We start from the raw sequence: 18,126 nt of genomic DNA, 5'->3' as shown, positions 1-18,126 counted from the left end.
CGAAGGCTGACAATTAAGAGAAAAAGTTTACATCAACCCGGAACTGCTGGAAGAGTACAGAAGGCGAAAGAGAGGTTAGGTGTTGGAGGTTACAATATTAGTCTACAGGAAGCCTACGCCCTCATACAGTGTCTGTAGGAAGTCAATACCCTACAGTGTTAGGAAGTTTACACATGCACACGCAAACATCCACCACACAAACAATCAGTAAGCCATTTAGTTTAGACTGTGTGTGGACATCCTATAGTACAAGTGTAAGCCATTCAGTTCATACTGTAGGATGCACACACACACACACACACACACACACACACACACACACACACACACACACACACACACAGTCAGTAAGCCATTCAGTCTCTACTATAGGATGACGTGTCCATAACAGTAATATTTTTCCCATGTTTTGAGACATGCTCATTTCATGTCATGCTTCCCTTCCATTTCCAGATATCAAAAACGAAAGCAAAATTGTAAACTCAAAACTCAAGATCTGACAAAGAAGCAACATGAAGAAAAAAACAGTGCCGGGAAATTTCAAAAAAGGTATTCTAGAAGAAAAACAGTAAAAACTGTATTGGACATAACACCAAGCGAGGAAGATGATACACTTCAACATGTTCAAGAAGCAAAATGAAGAAGTTATTCAAAATCTTCAAGAAGACACCACCTCCCCAAGAGAACAGACATTCACCTCAGCAGGTAAATGTCCCTGCCATCAACGCAACTCCTAAAGAAGGGAGACATCTCTACAGACACCAGGACCAATGAAGACATCTACCCCAAAGGAATCACCCAAAAAGAGGAACAGAAGAAAGAAAACACTATTGAGATCAAAGTTGCGCTACACAGAAGAGAAGCTGCTGGAGAGGACCAAAGAGATGGTCAACCTAAAGAAAATACTTGAGATGATGGCCAAGAGGAAGCAGGTAATTATCAACATGGAAGGCAGAGAGGTCCAGAAGAGAACTACAAAGCGAAGTCATCAGAGAACATTACCCAATAACAGCCAGAGAAGACTAATGCGTAAACTTGTTAGCCGCTTCCTTCATCAAGATGAAGTCTCCACTGTAATAAATGGGAAATCCAGAGACATTCTGACAAAGGGCCAGATATTCTGAAAGAGAGCCTTAATGGAAACTATAGCAAATCTTCATATAAGATGTGTCTGAGAATCCAAGGCACAACCCTTTCCAAGGCTCAATTCTTTAAACTTAAACGATTTTGGATTGGCCAGCGAAGAGTCAGCCAGAGAAACATGCTTGCAAATGGCATGAACTTTGGCTTGAAGATAAAGAAGCTGCACCAGCTTGGGGTCATGGGGATGTTTCTAAGGGACACTGTACAGGCCAGTGTGTGTAGTGAAGATGACATGTGGTGTTTTTATGTGTTCTCTGTTTTTAGCCTATGTTCGTTGTACTTTTGAAGCACTGCAAATTTAAATTGATTGAACTTGAATCCATGATTGTGCCAATATCTAATTTTCTACATCAAATTTTGTTTTTAACCATACCACAGTCTTAGTATACTTATTATCATTATTTAAATCATCAACCTCATTTCCAAAACCTATGTATCATTACCGCAACATGTGTTCATTTTATGTTAATTTAATGAAAGGAAAAATAGTTTGCTTTTAATTGTAGGCTTGCCACATTTTGAAAATATGTCAGGTTTCAGTGACATTTCAAAAATATTAGGTTGTGGATTGCGGAAGGTGTTGCGATTTTAAGGAGAGATCAGTCAATCAAATAATGTTAATTTAAAAAATATATTTCAGTGTTTCAAGTAACACTCATTAACACTGAGTGTTATTTTTTTATTAGCTTTCCTAATGGTCTTGACGTTTTCAGACTGTTGCGCTAATGAGATTTTTAAGGACTTGTTTTGGAAAACCTGTTCAAAATGGTGTTAAATTGTCAGATGTTTTTAAATTAATGCTCACAAACACTTCAGACCTTGTTATTAATGCCTAAAAAGGACATTTGTTAACGTAAGTCTTTTTAAAGATTTCAACCAGTCACTAGCCTGTCTGACAGCTTGATTATCTGGCTGGCCACAGTATGGGGGTGCCATGGCGACGGAGGGGGATTCTAATTCCCTGTCTGTATTCTCTCCTTTTCTCTGTCTGGAGACAGTGCCCTTGTCCTGTTTTAAGCAGTTTGTTTTTGTCTGCCCATCCCTCCATCTCTCCTCCTTTACTCCTCCCATCTGTTTATGTACAGTACCAGGAATTTAGCCAGCACCCTGTCCAAACCCTCCCGCTGCTCCCCTCCCTCCCCCGTGAGGGCATCTGTCATTTTGGTGGGCCTTAAGACTCCCTTTGAGTATGGGAGGAATCCAGGGTGTTGTATAAGATGGGGTAATGTGTGTCGAGAGCCATCCATATGGGAATGCCATCAAAATGGTCACAGTAATGAAATGGCAGTTACACCTCATGTGATCTATTAGATTGACCATCTATGCAGGTCCGATACCTTTTGACTTGCAGTCTGACTCAAACGTGCATTATAACAGAGTTGTTGACTAACTAAAAGCAGACAATTGACTCACTCTAGCTCTTGGGAAATGCAGTCACACAATGTTCCTGTACCAACCCCCCCCCCCCCTTTGGGGATGAAACCATGCGGTTTTGGCGCCAGCCTTGGCAGGCCATAGTTACTGTTTTAAGGCAGATGCCCTATACGCATTATGATAGTATAGTACCCAATGCCTCAGTAAATGGGCTGTCTCTGGATCAGTTGCTAGAGGCTTCCACAGCAGAGGCACTTCATTGAAAACCTAGACAAAGCTGATTTTAGGTCTTGTTCTCTGTGGTAATTGGATGTTTCATTGCCAGTGGGCCAACACAAGCCCCAGGAATGCCTTCTGTCTCAATAAGCCGCACGAGAGGCTGTTTTTGTACGGCTCACTAGCCAAGCAGAGCACTGTCCGAGGCAAGGTTCCATTTGCTGAAAGGCTAACCCTAACCCTGGAGAGGGCGAGGAGAAACTGACAGGGAAGATGGCCATCCTCCAACAGGGATAAAGTATACCTCTGGGGCTCTCTGCTTAATTTAAAACTGCATTTTTAATCTATCAACTTGCGGTGCCAAGGGAGCCTGGCTGTGTCTGACAGTGAAAAGAGGGAGGGGGGAGACTCAAATGAAACTATCCCGGCAACACTTTCACTCTTACCCAACAAATGTTACAGCCTATTGTATTATTGTCATATTTTTAATTGCCATTGAATTACTTTTTCAATAGCAGAGGAAGCTGACATTTTATTGTAGAAAAGGGCTCGAGTGTCGAGCATGATTAATAATTTTGAAGTTTAGAAATGAAGCCTCTTTTTATGGCAAAGCTTTCATAGGTTGGCGACATCTTGGATAAACCTGTCGTGTTGTATCCTTAAACCGGCTGTGAATCTATTGCACCACTAAGGCATATCAACCAAGTATTGGCTTTGAATCCCTTGTTGACATTAACCAATCCCTTGTAGCCGCAACAAATATACCAAAGCCGCTGAACTACTGTGCCACCCAAGCAATTAATACTGTATGGACTCCACTGAGCTTTGACTCACATCCCTCCTTGACTCCCTCCCTGAGGATCAGGCAGTTCTGAGTCTTTCTGTGAAGACGAGATGGAGGGTCATGTGAGGTTACCGCTGCACGCACAGATGACTGGCCTCGCCTCCCATCTCTCCCTCCTTCCTTTCAGAGGCAATCTCTCGCTCTCCATTCTCCCACCTTAATTTAGTGCTCCTGTCATTTCGCGTTCCCTACGTGGAACTGACCCAGATAGGAAGGCAATCTGCTTCCATGTGCGTTTAGTTATCCGTCCACTCTCTCCCTCTTTCTTCCATCATGTTAGTTCTGTCGCTCGCTCGTTTCATCACTGCGTACCTATTTTGTAGTTTCTTTCAATCAGCCTTATTTTCTTCCTTTCCTCCCTCGTTGAATGCAGTCTCGTCTAACGCGGCTCACCCCGCCAGTCTTCAACTAATTCCCCATGTCATCTGAAGGTACAGCATGACCGCTTTCTTGTTTCGCTGCTCTTTACCATACAATCAAGGTCCTGCTCCCTCTGTCCCATCGACGCACGCTATTACAGTATAATAATGGCGAAACCTCAAGGCCTTTTGAGTCTCGCAGCCTTTATTTGATCCCGCTAACAAATGGAAACAAATGGCCGTTCTTGTGGGAGAGGCGTTTGTGGCCAGGCGTGCTCGGCCGGACCACTTCAGGCCCCTCGTACGACCGGGAGTTTTTCTCATTGTGAATGAATCTGTGTCCAAACCATGGCGAACCAATCAGAAGAACAGCATGACGGATATTGGGGTAATTGATTGAGTCGCAACAATGCCATAAAACGGTCAGTTCTTCTGTTTCCGATCCCTTTTTTTGTTTTAGACACTACGTATGAATCTGTTCTATAGAAATGATAAGCAAAGCATCGATTTTTGCACAAATACAGTGCTGCCATTGTTTCATTACACCTGGTTCTTCTGTGTGTAGAAAAACGCTGGTAGCATAGTGTAGTTATAGCCTTAGGCTAATCATATGAATTGCCCATTTTTTTAAGCAACTGTTTTGAATGTAGCGCTCTGTAGCATGGGCTACAACTCATCGCACAAGCCTGTCAATGTGAACGCCTCCACCAGTCTGTACATGTAGATTGCACACACCAGTATCACACGTGTCCAAGCATAGCTCTGTAGATGTACGCTACTATTCCCTGCTCTGCTGTTGCCTAGCGTAAGGATAATCGGTCAAGTGTGCTCATAAATGCAAGGGCACACAGACACACACACACACACTTGACATTCAGTTCACTCAGTAGAATGCAGGGGGATGGGCACTGCCTTGCTCTGGAAAAGGGCAAGTCTGGATCCTGTGGCTTCGCCACAGCTGCCTGGCACCTGTTCAAGTGAACGAATGGCAGATCTAGGATCAGCTTACCATCCAAATCCATAACCTCAGCCAGGAGAGGGGTAATTTAGAAACTGACCTCTATTAGACAAGTATATTACCTACTGTTCAGTTTTGTGCCCACTGAACACGAACCAGGAGTCTTAGGAAGGTTGAGCTCCACTGTTAAGAAGAGGGAGTGTTTAATGGATCAGTGGCTCATGTCCGCCTCTAACCCCCTAAAATATGAGGGGTAGACTGGGAGCTTAATAGCCCATCGATTAGTCTCTCCTCTGTCCTTGGAATAGTACTCCTCTCAACCCTCTGAGTGCGACCCTCCCCCACATCCTGTTATTTTTCCACAATCACGCTTTCCCACTCCATCATTCCCTGTATCATTTCCTCTTCCCCCACTAGACTGGGATTAGAAAATGACTAAGCAATGTATTGCAGGCAGACAATGAATGGGCCTTGTTAATGGTTTTCTGTTGCCTCTTGAAATTGCTTTTATTTAGTGCAGGACAGCCCTAGACTCTTCTAGCTTACTGTATGGTGAGCACTGAGCAGGTGAATAACCACTACTGACTTTTGAAGGTTTAGAGTGAATTGATCATAGAAAAGTCCCAAGCCTATTAGCCGACATTAGGCAGCTGATCGAATGGTACTGAACCGAAGTCCTACACTGAGTGCACAAAACATTAGGAACAACTGCTCTTTCTATGAGACTGACCAGGTGAAAGCTATTATCCCCCATTAATGTAATTTGTTAAATCAACTTCAGTCAGTGTAGATGAAGGGCAGGAGACCGGTTAACTTCTCTAGGGTAGGGGGCAGCATTGGGAATTTTGGATGAAAAGCGTGCCCAAATTAAACTGCCTGCTACTCAGCCATAAAAGCTAGAATATACATATAATTAGTATATTTGGATAGAAAACACTCTGAAGTTTCTAAAACTGTTGAATGATGTCTGTGAGTATAACAGAACTCATATGGCAGGCAAAAACCAGAGAAAAATCCAACCAGGGAGTGGGAAATCTGAGGTTTGTAGTTTTTCAACTCTTTGCCTATTGAATAAACAGTGTCTATGGGGTCATATTGCACTAATTAAGGCTTCCACTACAAGTCAACAGTCTTTAGAACCTTGTTTGATGCTTCTACTGTGAAGTGGGGGTGAATGAGAGGGGATTGAGTCAGAGGTCTGCCACGAGCTGACCATGCGTATTCACGTGATAGTTAGCTTGCGTTCCATTGCATTTCTGAAGACAAAGGAATTCTCCGGTTGGAACATTATTGAAGATTTATGTTAAAAACATCCTAAAGATTGATTCTATACATCGATTTACATGTTTCTACGGACTGTAATGGAACTTTTTGACTTTTCGTCTGCACCTAGTGATCGTGCCTCATTCATTTTGATTACTGGGCTAAACGCGCGAACAAAAAGGAGGTATTTGGACATAATTGATGGACATTATTGAACAAAACAAACATTTATTGTGGAACTGGGATTCCTGGGAGTGCATTCTGATGAAGATCAGCAAAGGTAAGTGAATATTTATAATGCTATTTCTGACTTCTGTTGACTACACAACATGGCGGATATCTGTTTGGGCTCTGAGCGCTGTACTCAGATTATTGCATGGTGTGCTTTTTCCATACAGTTTTTTTGAAATCTGACACAGCGATTGCATTAAGGAGAAGTGGATCTAAAATTCCATGCATAACAGTTGTATCTTTTAGCAATGTTTATTATGAGTATTTCTGTAAATTGATGTGGCTCTCTGCAAAATCACCGGATGTTTTGGAACTACTGAACATGACACGCCAATGTAATCTCAGATTTTTGGATATAAATATGAACTTTACCGAGCAAAACATACATGTATTGTGTAACATGAAGTCCTATGAGTGTCATCTGATGAAGATCATCAAAGGTTAGTGATGAATTTTATCTCTTTCTGCTTTTTGTGACTCGTCTCTTTGGCTGGAAAAATGGCTGTGTTTTTCTGTGACTTGGCTCTGACCAAACATAATCGTTTGGTGTCCTTTCGTCGTAAAGCCTTTTTGAAATCGGACACTGTGGCTGCATTTACAACAAGTGTATCTTTAAAATAGTGTAAAATACTTGTATGTTTGAGGAATTTTAATTATGGGATATCTGTTTTGAATTTGGCGCCCTGCAGTTTCACTGGCGGTTGACGAGGTGGGACGCTACCGTCCCACATACCCTAGTGAGGTTAAAGGATTTCTAAGCCTTGAGACTATTGCGACATGGCTTCTGTATGTGTGCCATTCAGTGGGTAAATGGGTAAAACAAAAGATTTAACTGCATTGAACCAGGTATTGTAGTAGGTGCGAGGTGCACCGGTTTGAGTGTCAAGAACCGCAACACTGCTGGGTTTTTCACAAGTTTCCTGTGTGCATCAAGAATGGTCCACCATCCAAAGGACATCCAGCCAACTTGACACATGTGCCAGCATCCCTGTGAAAAGCTTTTGACACCTAGAGTCGATACATAATTGAGGCTGTTCTGAGGGCAAAGCGGGTACAGCTCAAAATATGTTTGTACACTGTGTGCAATGTCAGTAGGTATTCCTTCTTGTGAACAGCAGGATGGTGTCCATTTAGCCTTTGAGGGTCTTCTCTGAACTCAGTTTTCATTAAAGCAAACAGGTCTGTTTTTATTTTTGTGTTCATATTGTATGGCAAGACTACTCTTAAAAATCTCATGTCTGCTATTGTCAAAATTGAATCGTTTTATTGGTCGCATACACATATTTAGCAGACGTTATCGCGGGTGTAGCGAAATGCTTGTTTCTAGCTCCAACAGTGCAATAATACCTAACAATACACAAATCTCCAAAAGGAATTAAGATGGAGATTTTAGAATGGCAATGTCAGGCTGTAATGTATATGATGGTGTGTGTAGACATTATGAATAGAAAATGTAGAGCAGTAGTTATAGGATGATCCTTGACTAGAATAATAATGTTTACCCACTTCATATGTAGATATTGTAAAGTGACCAGTGTTCAATGACTATGTACATGGGGCAGCAGTCTCTAAGGTGCAGGGTTGAGTACCTGGTGGTTGCCGGCTAGTAACAGTGATTTAAAGTTCAGGGCAGGGTACTGGACGGAGACTTGCTAGTGGTGACTATTTAATTCCGATGGCCGAGAGATGGAAGCTTTTTGTCTTTTTATTTTTTACTATGCAAGTCGGTTAAGAACACATTCTTATTGCTTTGAGGCACCTGTACTGTCTAAGCCTTCTAGATGGTAGCGGGGTGAACAGACTGGCCCTTAATGTGATCTTCTTGGCCTTGCTGTGACATCGGTTGCCGTAGGTGTCCTGGAGGGCAGGTAGTTTGCCCCCGGTGATGCGTTGTGCAAACCACACCACCCTCTGGAGAGCCCTGCAGTTACCGTACGAGGCAGTGATAAAGCCTGACAGGATGCTCTCAGTTGTGCATCTGTAAAATTGAGGGGTTTAGGTGCCAAGCCAAATTTCTTCAGCCTCCTGACGAGGCACTGTTGCGCCTTCACCACACTGTGTGTGGGTGGATCATGTCAGTTTGTCAGTGGTGTGTACGCCGAGGAACTTGAAGCGTTCCACCTTCTCCACTACGGTCCCATCGATGTGGATAGGGGGGTGCTCCCTTCGCTGTTTCCTGAAGTCCACGATCATCTCATTTGTTATGTTGATGTTGAGTGAGGTTATTTTCCTGGCACCACACTCCCAGAGCCCTCACCACCTCCCTTTAGGCTGTCTCGTTGTTGGTAATCAAGCCTACTACTGTTGTGTCATCTGCAAACTTGATTGAATTGGAGGCGTGCTTGGCCACGCCCTCATGGGTGAACAGGGAGTACAGGAGGGGGCTGAGCACACACCCTTGTGGGGCGCCAGTGTTGAGGATCAGTGAAGTGGAGGTGTTGTTTCCTACCCTCACCACCTGGGGGCAGCCCGTCAGGAATTCCAAGACCCAGTTGCACAGGGCGGGGTTCAGACCCAGGGCCTCGAGCTTGGAGGGTGCTATGGTGTTGAATGCTGAGCTGTAGTCAATGAACAGCATTCTTACATAGGTATTCCTCTTGTTCAGATGGGATAGGGCAGTGTGCAGTGTGACAGCGATTGCATCATCTGTGGATCTATTGGGGCGGTAAGCAAATTGAAGTGGCTCTTGGGTGATAAGGTGGAGGTGATATGATCCTTGACTAGTCTCTCATTTCATGATGACAGCAGTGAGTGTGATTCTCACAATCTTGGTTTCAAAGATTTCAAACATGAAATCTTTAAAGACTTGCATCAATACATTTCCTTTTTAGGCATAACAAGGTCTGAAGTGTTTGAGCATTCATTTAAAAACATTTACTGACATTTTAACACCTTTTTGAACATATTTTCCAAAACAAGTCCTTAATCTCATTACCGCAATGGTCTGAAAACGTCAAGACCATTAGGAAAGCTAATACATTTTCATTTTTTTTAAATGAATTTGTCATGCACAGTTACTTGAAACTCTGAAATAATATATATTTTTAAATTATCATTATTTGATTTTGACTGCTCATTACCGCTACACCTTCCGCAATCTACAACCTAATTTTTTATATTTCTTGAAACCTGACATATTTTCAAAATTGTGGCAAGCCTGCATTTAAAAGCAAACTACAGTTTTTCCTTTCATTAAATTAACATAAAATGAATACCTGTTGCGGTAATGATACAAGGTTTCGGAATTGAGGTTGATTTCGATAATAAGTATTCTAAGGCTGAGGTATGGTTAAAAACAAAAATTGAATGTTGAAATAAATTTGAATATTGGCACAATCATGGATTCAAGTACAATCAATTTAATTTTGCAGTGCTTCAAAAGTACATAAAAAACAGAAAACATAAAAACAACACATACAAAAGAAGCACGTCATCATCACTACACACACTGGCCTACAGCTGGTGCAGCTTCTTTATCTTCAAGACAAAGTTTTCATGCCATTTGCAAGCATGTTTCTCTGTCTGACTCTTCGCTGGCCAATCCAAAATGGTTTAAGTTTAAAGAATTGAGCCTTGGATTCTCAGACACATCTTATATGAAGATTTGCTATAGTTTCCATTAAGGCTCTTTTTCAGAATATATGTCCCTTTGTCAGAATGTCTCTGGATTTCCCATTTTATTACAGTGGAGACTTCATCTTGATGAAGGAAGCGGCTAACAAGTTTACGCATTACTCTTCTCTGGCTGTTATTGGGTAATGTTCTCTGATGACTTCGCTTTGTAGTTCTCTTCTGGACCTCTCTGCCTTCCATGTTGACAATTACCTGCTTCCTCTTGGCCATCATCTCAAGTCTTTTCTTTAGGTTGACCATCTCTTTGGTCCTCTCCAGCAGCTTCTCTTCTGTGTAGCGCAACTTTGATCTCAATAGTGTTTTCTTTCTTCTGTTCCTCTTTTTGGGTGATTCCTTTGGGGTAGATGTCTTCATTGGTCCTGGTGTCTGTAGAGATTTCTCCCTTCTTTAGGAGTTGCGTTGATGGCAGGGACATTTACCTTCTGAGGTTGTCTGAATGTCTGTTCTCTTGGGGAGGATGGGTCTTCTTGAAGATTTTGAATAACTTCTTCATTTTGCTTCTTGAACATGTTGAAGTGTATCATCTTCCTCGGTGTTATGTCCAATACGGCTTTTAACTGTTTTTCTTCTAGAATACCTTTTTTGAGTTTTCCTGGCACTGTTTTTTTTCTTCATGTTGCTTCTTTGTCAGATCTTGAGTTTTGAGTTTACAATTTTGCTTCTGATATCTGGAAATGGAAAGGAAGCATGACATGAAATGAGCATGTCTCAACATGGGAAAAATCTTACTGTTATGGACACGTCATCCTATAGTAGAGACGGAATGGCTTACTGACCGTGTGTGTGTCCTATAGAAGGGACTGAATAGCTTACACTTAGACTGTGTGTGGACATCCTATGGTATAAACTAAATGGCTTACTGATTGTTTGTGTGGTGGATGTGTGCATGTGTATACTTCCTAACACTGTAGGGTATTGACTTCCTACAGACACTGTATGAGGGCGTAGGCTTCCTGTAGACTATATATACTAATTACGCTTATTGTAACCTCCAACACCTAAACTCTCTCTCGCCTTCTGTACTCTTCCAGCAGTTCCGGGTTGATGTAAACTTTTTCTCTAAATTGTCAGCCTTCGCTAAAGCTTTCTTTTTGTCACTTGCTGACTGTCTGCAATTAAACAGGACAGAAAGCAAAATATCAACAATTAGTAAATCATATTTAAATTAATAGTTCATTATATATATTTTTTAATATAGTCTGATTAAATTCTCATTACCGAAACACAAGTTCTCTCTACCGCAACTGGCCTTAAATTGCAGCGCTAAGTGAGAATGGTGTTGTGAGAGCTGAGGATGACGAACCTTAGCATGTTTTGCTAACAATAGAGAAGACATGATTACTAAGCAGATTTTTACTCGATGTACATAATTAGAGATTAATGAAGTATATTTTCATAGATTTAAAATGTAACGTTTTTCTAATTGTTGAAAACTACCTGTATCGGTAATGATAATCAATACTGTCGTGTATGCAGTCTGACAAAAGAATGTTTAACTTTTAACTGGAAATATGAAGAGATCTGCTTAACTGGTAGCCATTTTGAAGGTACTGGCAGATGTGTTGCTTCATTCAAAATCAAACTTTATTTTTTAAAATTCTCTGTGTAAACAGTCATGGGCACTTAATTTTTCCAATCTTTTTTCATTATTATTATACATGAATATTCAGTTAATAATTTCTGTCATTTGAATACATCTAGTAGAACCACCATTTTATTTTTTTCATTTTACTATTTAAATTACAACATAACATACATTGACAGAGCTGGATGCGTTGTTGTAATGGAAAATGCAATAAAATACAAGAATAATTCATTCCTATGTTGAAATGACTCTGTTCAAGGTAGAGAACACATCTTTATTATATTTTGTTATATTACTAAGTTAGATGTTTTTATATTTAAAATCATTACTGCCATGGTATTTTTAATGGTTTCATGAGAATGACCTGAGTGCTACAGGGCGATTAGTCATTTAGTTCAGTTACCTTTGCTTTCTTGGGAACAGGAACAATGGTGGACATCTTGAAGCATGTGGAGACAACAGACTGGGATAGGGAGAGATTGAATATGTCCATAAACACACCAGCCAGCTGGTCTGCGCATGCTCTGAGGACGCGGCTTGAGATGCCATCTGAGCCAGCAGCCTTGAGAGGGTTAATGCGCTTAAATGTCTTACTCACGTCGACCATGGAGAAGGAGAACCCACAATGGCACTGTGTTCTCCTCAAAGCGGGTGAAGGTGTTTAGCTTGTCCGGGGGCAAGACGTCGGTGTCCGAAGTGACTGGTTTTCCTTTTGTAGTCAGGGATTGTCTGTAGACCCTGCCACATACGTCTCGTGTCTGAGCCGCTGAATTGCGACTCCTCTTTGTTTCTATACTGACGTTTTGATTGCCTTGCGAAGGGAATAACTGCACTGTTTGTATTCTGACATATTCCAAGCCACCTTGCCATTGTTAAATGCGGTGGTTCGCGCTTTTAGTTTTGCGCGAATGCTGCCATCTATCCACGGTTTCTGGTTAGGGTAGGTTTTAATAGTGGGTACAACATATCCTATATGCTTCCTGATAACCTCAGTCACTGTATCAGTATATTTGTCTATTATTCTTGGAATGTACCCAGAACATATCCCAGTCCGCGTGATCAAAACAATCTTGAAGCATGGATTACAATTTGTCAGACCAGCGTTGAATAGTCCTTAGCACGGGTACTACCTGTTTGAGTTTCTGCCTATAGGAATGGAGGAGCAAAATGGAGTCGTGGTCAGATTTGCCAAAAGGAGGGTGTGGTAGGCATCCCAGAAGTTGGTTGAGAGTTTTTAAGCAGCGCAAGTACTACAGTTGATATGTTCCTAGAACTTCAGCAGCCATTTCCTCAAATTTTCTTTGTTAAAATCCCAGCTACAATAAATGCAGCCTCAGGATATGTGGTTTCCAGTTTGCATAAAGTCCATTGAGGGCCGTTGTGGTATCGACTTGAGGGGGGATATACACAGCTGTGACTACACCCGAAGAAAATTATCTTGGGAGATAATACGGTCTGCATTTGATTGAGGTATTCTAGGTCGGGTGAACAGAAGGACTTGAGTTCCTGTATGTTATCACACTTACATCATGAGTCGTTAATCATGACATACACCCCCGCCCTTCATCCCGGAGAGATAGGTATTCCTGTCTGCGTGATGAACTGAGAACCCAACTGGCTGGACCGACTCGGACAGTATGTTCTAAAAGAGCCATGTTTCCATGAAACGGAGTGTTAGTCCCTGATGTCTCTCTGGAAATACACCCTCGCCCTGAGCTCGTCAACTTTATTATCCAGAGACTGAACATTAGCGAGTAATATACTCGGAAGTGGTGGGTGGTGTGCGTGCCTCCTAAATCAGACTAGAAGACTGCTCCGAGTACCTCTCCTCCGCCGGTGTTGTTTTGTGTCGCCCTTGGGGGTGCGAACAAAGAATCTGCTTCGGGGAAGTTGTAATGCTGGTGAGTTACCTCCACTCTGATATCCAATAGTTCTTCCCGGCTATATGTAAGACGCACATTTTTCTGGGCTAACAATGTAAGAAATAATACATAAACAAAATACTACAAAGTTTCCTAGGAGCTAGAAGCGAGGCAGCCCTCTGTCGGTGTTATTTTATCATTTTAATTATGAAAAAATTACCTAATTTAACTAGGCAAGTCAGTTAAGAACACATTCTTATTTACAATGACAGCCTACCCCGGCCAAACCCTAACCTGGATGACGCTGGGCCAATTGTGCGCTGACCTATGAGACTCCCAATCACGGCCGGTTGTGATACAGCCTGGAATCGAACCAGCGTCTGTAGTGATGCCTCTAGCACTGAGATGCAGTGCCTTAGACCGCTGCGCCACTCGGGAGCCCATCATTGCGCCCTCTTGGTCAGGTTATTGTAGATGTGAATGTGTTCTCCATAACCTACCTGGCTAAATAAATAAAGTGTGTTCTTCCCCAGGCCTGCCACTGGTCACACTGGACTGTTAATGGGCACATCCAAGCCAGCCACTGCCGGCTCCAGCAGACCTGCAGCTTCCAGAGTCGGCACCACAGCCCCCTCTACTGGCAGGACTACCACAGCGCAGGCACCCAAACCTACAGGCCCTGCCAAGAAAGGTGCACATGCCTTACAAGTTTTGTACCATGAATGAAACCCACTTGATTCTATTGGATTGGTCTTGTGAGCATCACCTGTATGCATCTCAAAATCAACTTGAAGGTACCATTTTTATATTTTTAGTTGAAGAGATAAGCATGTTTAAATTATTTCTGCTATGTTACAGATGTCAGCAGACCAGCAACCACTAGCGCAGCCAGAAATCCGGTAACATCCGCCACTACCAAAACGACCAAACCTGACCCCCCTAAAGCGACTGCAGCCTCCAGACCCGAGCCTGCCTCCAAAAGGCCCCATCCCACCAAGGCGGCAGACACCAAGCCAGCCCGCCCTAAATCACAGGACCCCAAGCCCCTGCCCACACGTAAAGCCCCTCCCACCACGCGGCCCCCTGCCACACGACAGCCCCAGGGCAAGACCCCCCCTGCCTCCCCCAGCAACAAGCCCGTGGGCAGCACCACCCCCCAGTCGGTCAAACGAGCCTTCAAACCAACCCAGTCTGTCCTGCCCTTCACTGCCAGACCTGGAGCTCCCAAGTCTGCAGCAGCAGCTGCTGTGGCAACAGTCGCCATGACAGCCGCAGCAGAGCCAGAAATGGCAGCTTCAGAAGTCCCAGCACCCGTGTCTGCGTCTTTGCCAGCAGTGGCCCTGGAGTCCAGAGAAGAGGTTTCAGCCCCAACTCCTCAGGATACTACTTCTCCATCTCCACCACAGAGCCCACTCAGGCTGGCTCCTGCTCCACCACAGGACTCACTAGTCACTGTTGCCCAGGAGGAGAGGTCTGAACGACCAGAGACTGTCCCAGCAGCCCCGACACAGCCAGCACCAGACCAGACCTTACACCAGGACATCCCCGCAGCAGTGGCTAGGGCTATACCCAGCCCTCCGGATGCCTCAGAGAAAGCCCAGCTCAACATGGATGAAGAAGAGGACGAGGAGCGGGAGGGCAGCCAGCAGGTGTCTGTGTCAGAAATGAGCGGCTCCCAGCCCACGGAAGAGTCCAGGCCTGGCTCAGCCGGCCCTGCGGGTTCAGGGTGGCGTGCAGGCGGCGCCCTGCAATCGGAGCTGGACTCTGAGGTGAGCTGCAGCCAGCAGGGGGCGTCGGAGCTGAGCGCCCCGGGCGTCCTGGAGGGCACAGAGAGTATGGATGACCTAGGAGACGCCAGTCTGAAGGGTGCCATCGACATGGAGGGCATGTCTGCCTCGGCCGGCTCGCCTGACTTCGAGAAGGTGCCCGACATCCCGACCAATGATTTTGATGACGACGATGAAGACGGAGACCGGGTGTGCGACATGGAGGTGTGTTCGGAACGGGCGGATGACCCGAGAAGAGTGAGGCGTGACGAGGATGAGGATGACGATGTGGAGATGGCCAGTGAGGGGGTGACAGAGAGCGGGCTGGAGAGCTACGGGAATGCAGACGAGGATGACTTTGCAGAGGATGAGAGACTGGACAACCTGAACCAAGCCCTGCCTGCCCCGCTGCTGCCCTCTGCCCTGGCCGCCCAGTGGGACCAACCCAACCCCAACTCCTTTTGTGACCCGTGGGCCCAGCCGCACCCCCAGGCTGCCTCAGCCTCCCCCCTGCGGACCCCTACCAGCCCCTCAGACCCCTGGCAGGCTGATATGGAGACACCCACCCAGTACTCCGCTCAGCCCTGGCTGCAGCTGGCTGCCACACCTTTTGTTCCAGCTCTGCATGAGCCCTCACACCAGCCTGCCCCTGCATCTCCACTTGAGAAAGAGACCCTAGCCCCATTGCACTCCCTGTCCCCCATAGCTGCCTCCGGCCACGGCATGTCACACTCCAGCACCCTAAGCGCTACGGAGCTGGCTGTCCACAGCAGCAGCGAGACCAGCACCCCAGAGGAGCTCTGTGACTACAACAGCAGCTCCGGGGTAGAGTCCCACTCTGAGGGGGGGAAGCTCCACACCTTGCCTGCTGCCCTGGCCCCCGTGCTCTCCCTCCAGCCTGAATTGGAGGACCTGGGCATCCACCTGGTGAGAGAGGACGGAGACGGGGAGGTGGCAGAGACCCTGCCAGCCAACGAGGTCCCAGGGGACCCCGCCACATCACCCACGTCCAACCCCTCGTCCTCCTCCACCACGGAGGATGAGGCCAGCGACACGGAGGGCGAGGCCCAGCTGGACGAGCTGGGCCAGGGCATCCACACTGCCGCCTTTGACAGCAAGCCCGGCGCCCAGCGCAGCCTGTCTGCCCTGGAGGAAGGGGAGGAGACCAGTGGAGGCACAGACGAGGGCGGAGACACCCCCCAGTCTGCCAACTCGGCGGCATCCTACGCCTATGACATGACGGCGTCCAACACCAACTCCAATAACCACTCCACGGCTGAGAGCTGCGCCAAGAGCCCCGGCATCTTCTCCCTGGAGGAGCTGCCTGAGGAGGCCAAGGACCCGTCACTCATCCAGGAGCTGACCATGCCGCCGCCCCAGCAACAGGCTGCCTCGGCAGACTCCCTTCTAGTCTCCAACCCAGAGGAGCAGCAGTACATGTTGTGTGGGACGCTTGAGACAGAGCTAGGGGACATGGGGGATCTGAAACCCCTGGACCCCGTGCTGTTCGTGGCCCCCCAGCAGCCCGGGGAGGGCCCCCGTGTCACCCAACCGCCCTACTACTCCACTGTCTGTGAAAACACTGAGAACTCTCTCACAGGTAACGTATAGTCCCCCCCCCCCTACTTCCCTACATACCCAGTAACACACCTTTTACCCACCCCTCCCCAGAGCCCTCTTTGCTGTTTTAGTCATCATTGTTTTGTCCCCAACCTTCAACTGGGGTGGATGTGATCAAAATGTTAATAAAAAAACTGAGCAAAAATAGGGAAGGGAAGAAAAAGACTTTAAATACAGCAGTGCCACTTCCCTCGTATGATATTACCTTATGAGTATATGGCTTAACTCCTGTATGTGCAATAGCTACGACTATTACTATTAGAATGTGTGTTTTTCTTTTTAATGAACAGATCTGAAACATGAACTGGCATGGTTTGATTTGCATTGACTGGGCTGTTGTGACGCAGCTCTTAAGAAAACCAAGAAGAAACATAACGAAAGAAAATGTGGAATGAAATGTTAAACTTTGTGTATTTATCCGATACTTTTTTACTGAACAAGAAAATGCAGATGAATGTTAATTTTGTATTTTCTTGCTGTTTTCCATCATTAAGAAACAGACATCTGTCCGCCTCCCCCAAGCACTCCCCCTTTCATTCTGCACTTTAAGGTTAGACTGCCCCTCCCCCCCCCTCTTTCTTACGTTTGTCCTTTTGGAGTATTTACCATTACCAAGCTTTAAATAAAGATTAGATATTTAACATGACTCCTCTCTCCCGGACAGTTTTATTCAAGTGGGGATTGGGGAGTTTGGATGGCACATTTTGTACTTAGCACATATATTAAGTCCTATAACATGGGAGTCAAGGTTGTGTCAACCTTATGTGGGGAGACATTATGTACCCGTGGGGCATATGGATTCAAAAGCACTACTGGTCTCCCAGCAAGGAAGCATTCATACCTACATCCTCACATACATATAAACACACACACACTCCTCACCCTACTCCCACCATCTAGAATAGGGCTCAACAGAGACATTATGGAGTATGTCAATCAAACTCCCACCTTCCCTCAGCTGCTCCTCCTCCGCACTGTGACCCGCCCCCCCCCCCCCCCCCCTTATGTAAGACCTGGTGGAGTGACCCTTCCTTGTTCCGCTGGATTCCTCCATCACCAAACGAAGTGAGAAACAACGTCAAGAAGGTTCACCATCATCCGAACAGAAGAGCATACCCACCAGTGTTTCTTTTCCTCTACTAATGTGTGTTTTGCCTTCTCGTTTCCGTTCTGCCTGGCCTCTACATTGTTTGAGATGTCTCTGTTATATCTACAAGTGCATGTCCACCGCACACCATTTTAACCGCACTGTTTAACTACTTTACCCTTGGG

The 18,126-nt window shown here is 45.2% G+C and overlaps 1 protein-coding gene across 2 annotated transcripts in view; it reads left to right on the top strand.

The window, feature by feature from the left end:
* The window catches only part of LOC139568696 (proline-rich protein 36-like), a 55,504-nt gene that overhangs the window by 31,753 nt on the left and 5,625 nt on the right, over positions 1 to 18,126 (top strand). Inside the window, exons 4-5 of one of the 2 annotated variants that reach the window (XM_071390716.1) lie at positions 13,987 to 14,159; positions 14,327 to 16,834. In XM_071390716.1, the coding sequence (XP_071246817.1) occupies positions 13,987 to 14,159; positions 14,327 to 16,834 (2,681 nt within the window). The remainder of the gene's footprint in view (positions 1 to 13,986; positions 14,160 to 14,326; positions 16,835 to 18,126) is intronic. The other variant, XM_071390717.1, reaches the window with a different exon arrangement.

This window comes from Salvelinus alpinus, chromosome 2, assembly GCF_045679555.1.
Source record: "Salvelinus alpinus chromosome 2, SLU_Salpinus.1, whole genome shotgun sequence".
Lineage (NCBI taxonomy): Eukaryota > Metazoa > Chordata > Actinopteri > Salmoniformes > Salmonidae > Salvelinus > Salvelinus alpinus.
This window is presented reverse-complemented; position numbering and strand designations above follow the sequence as displayed.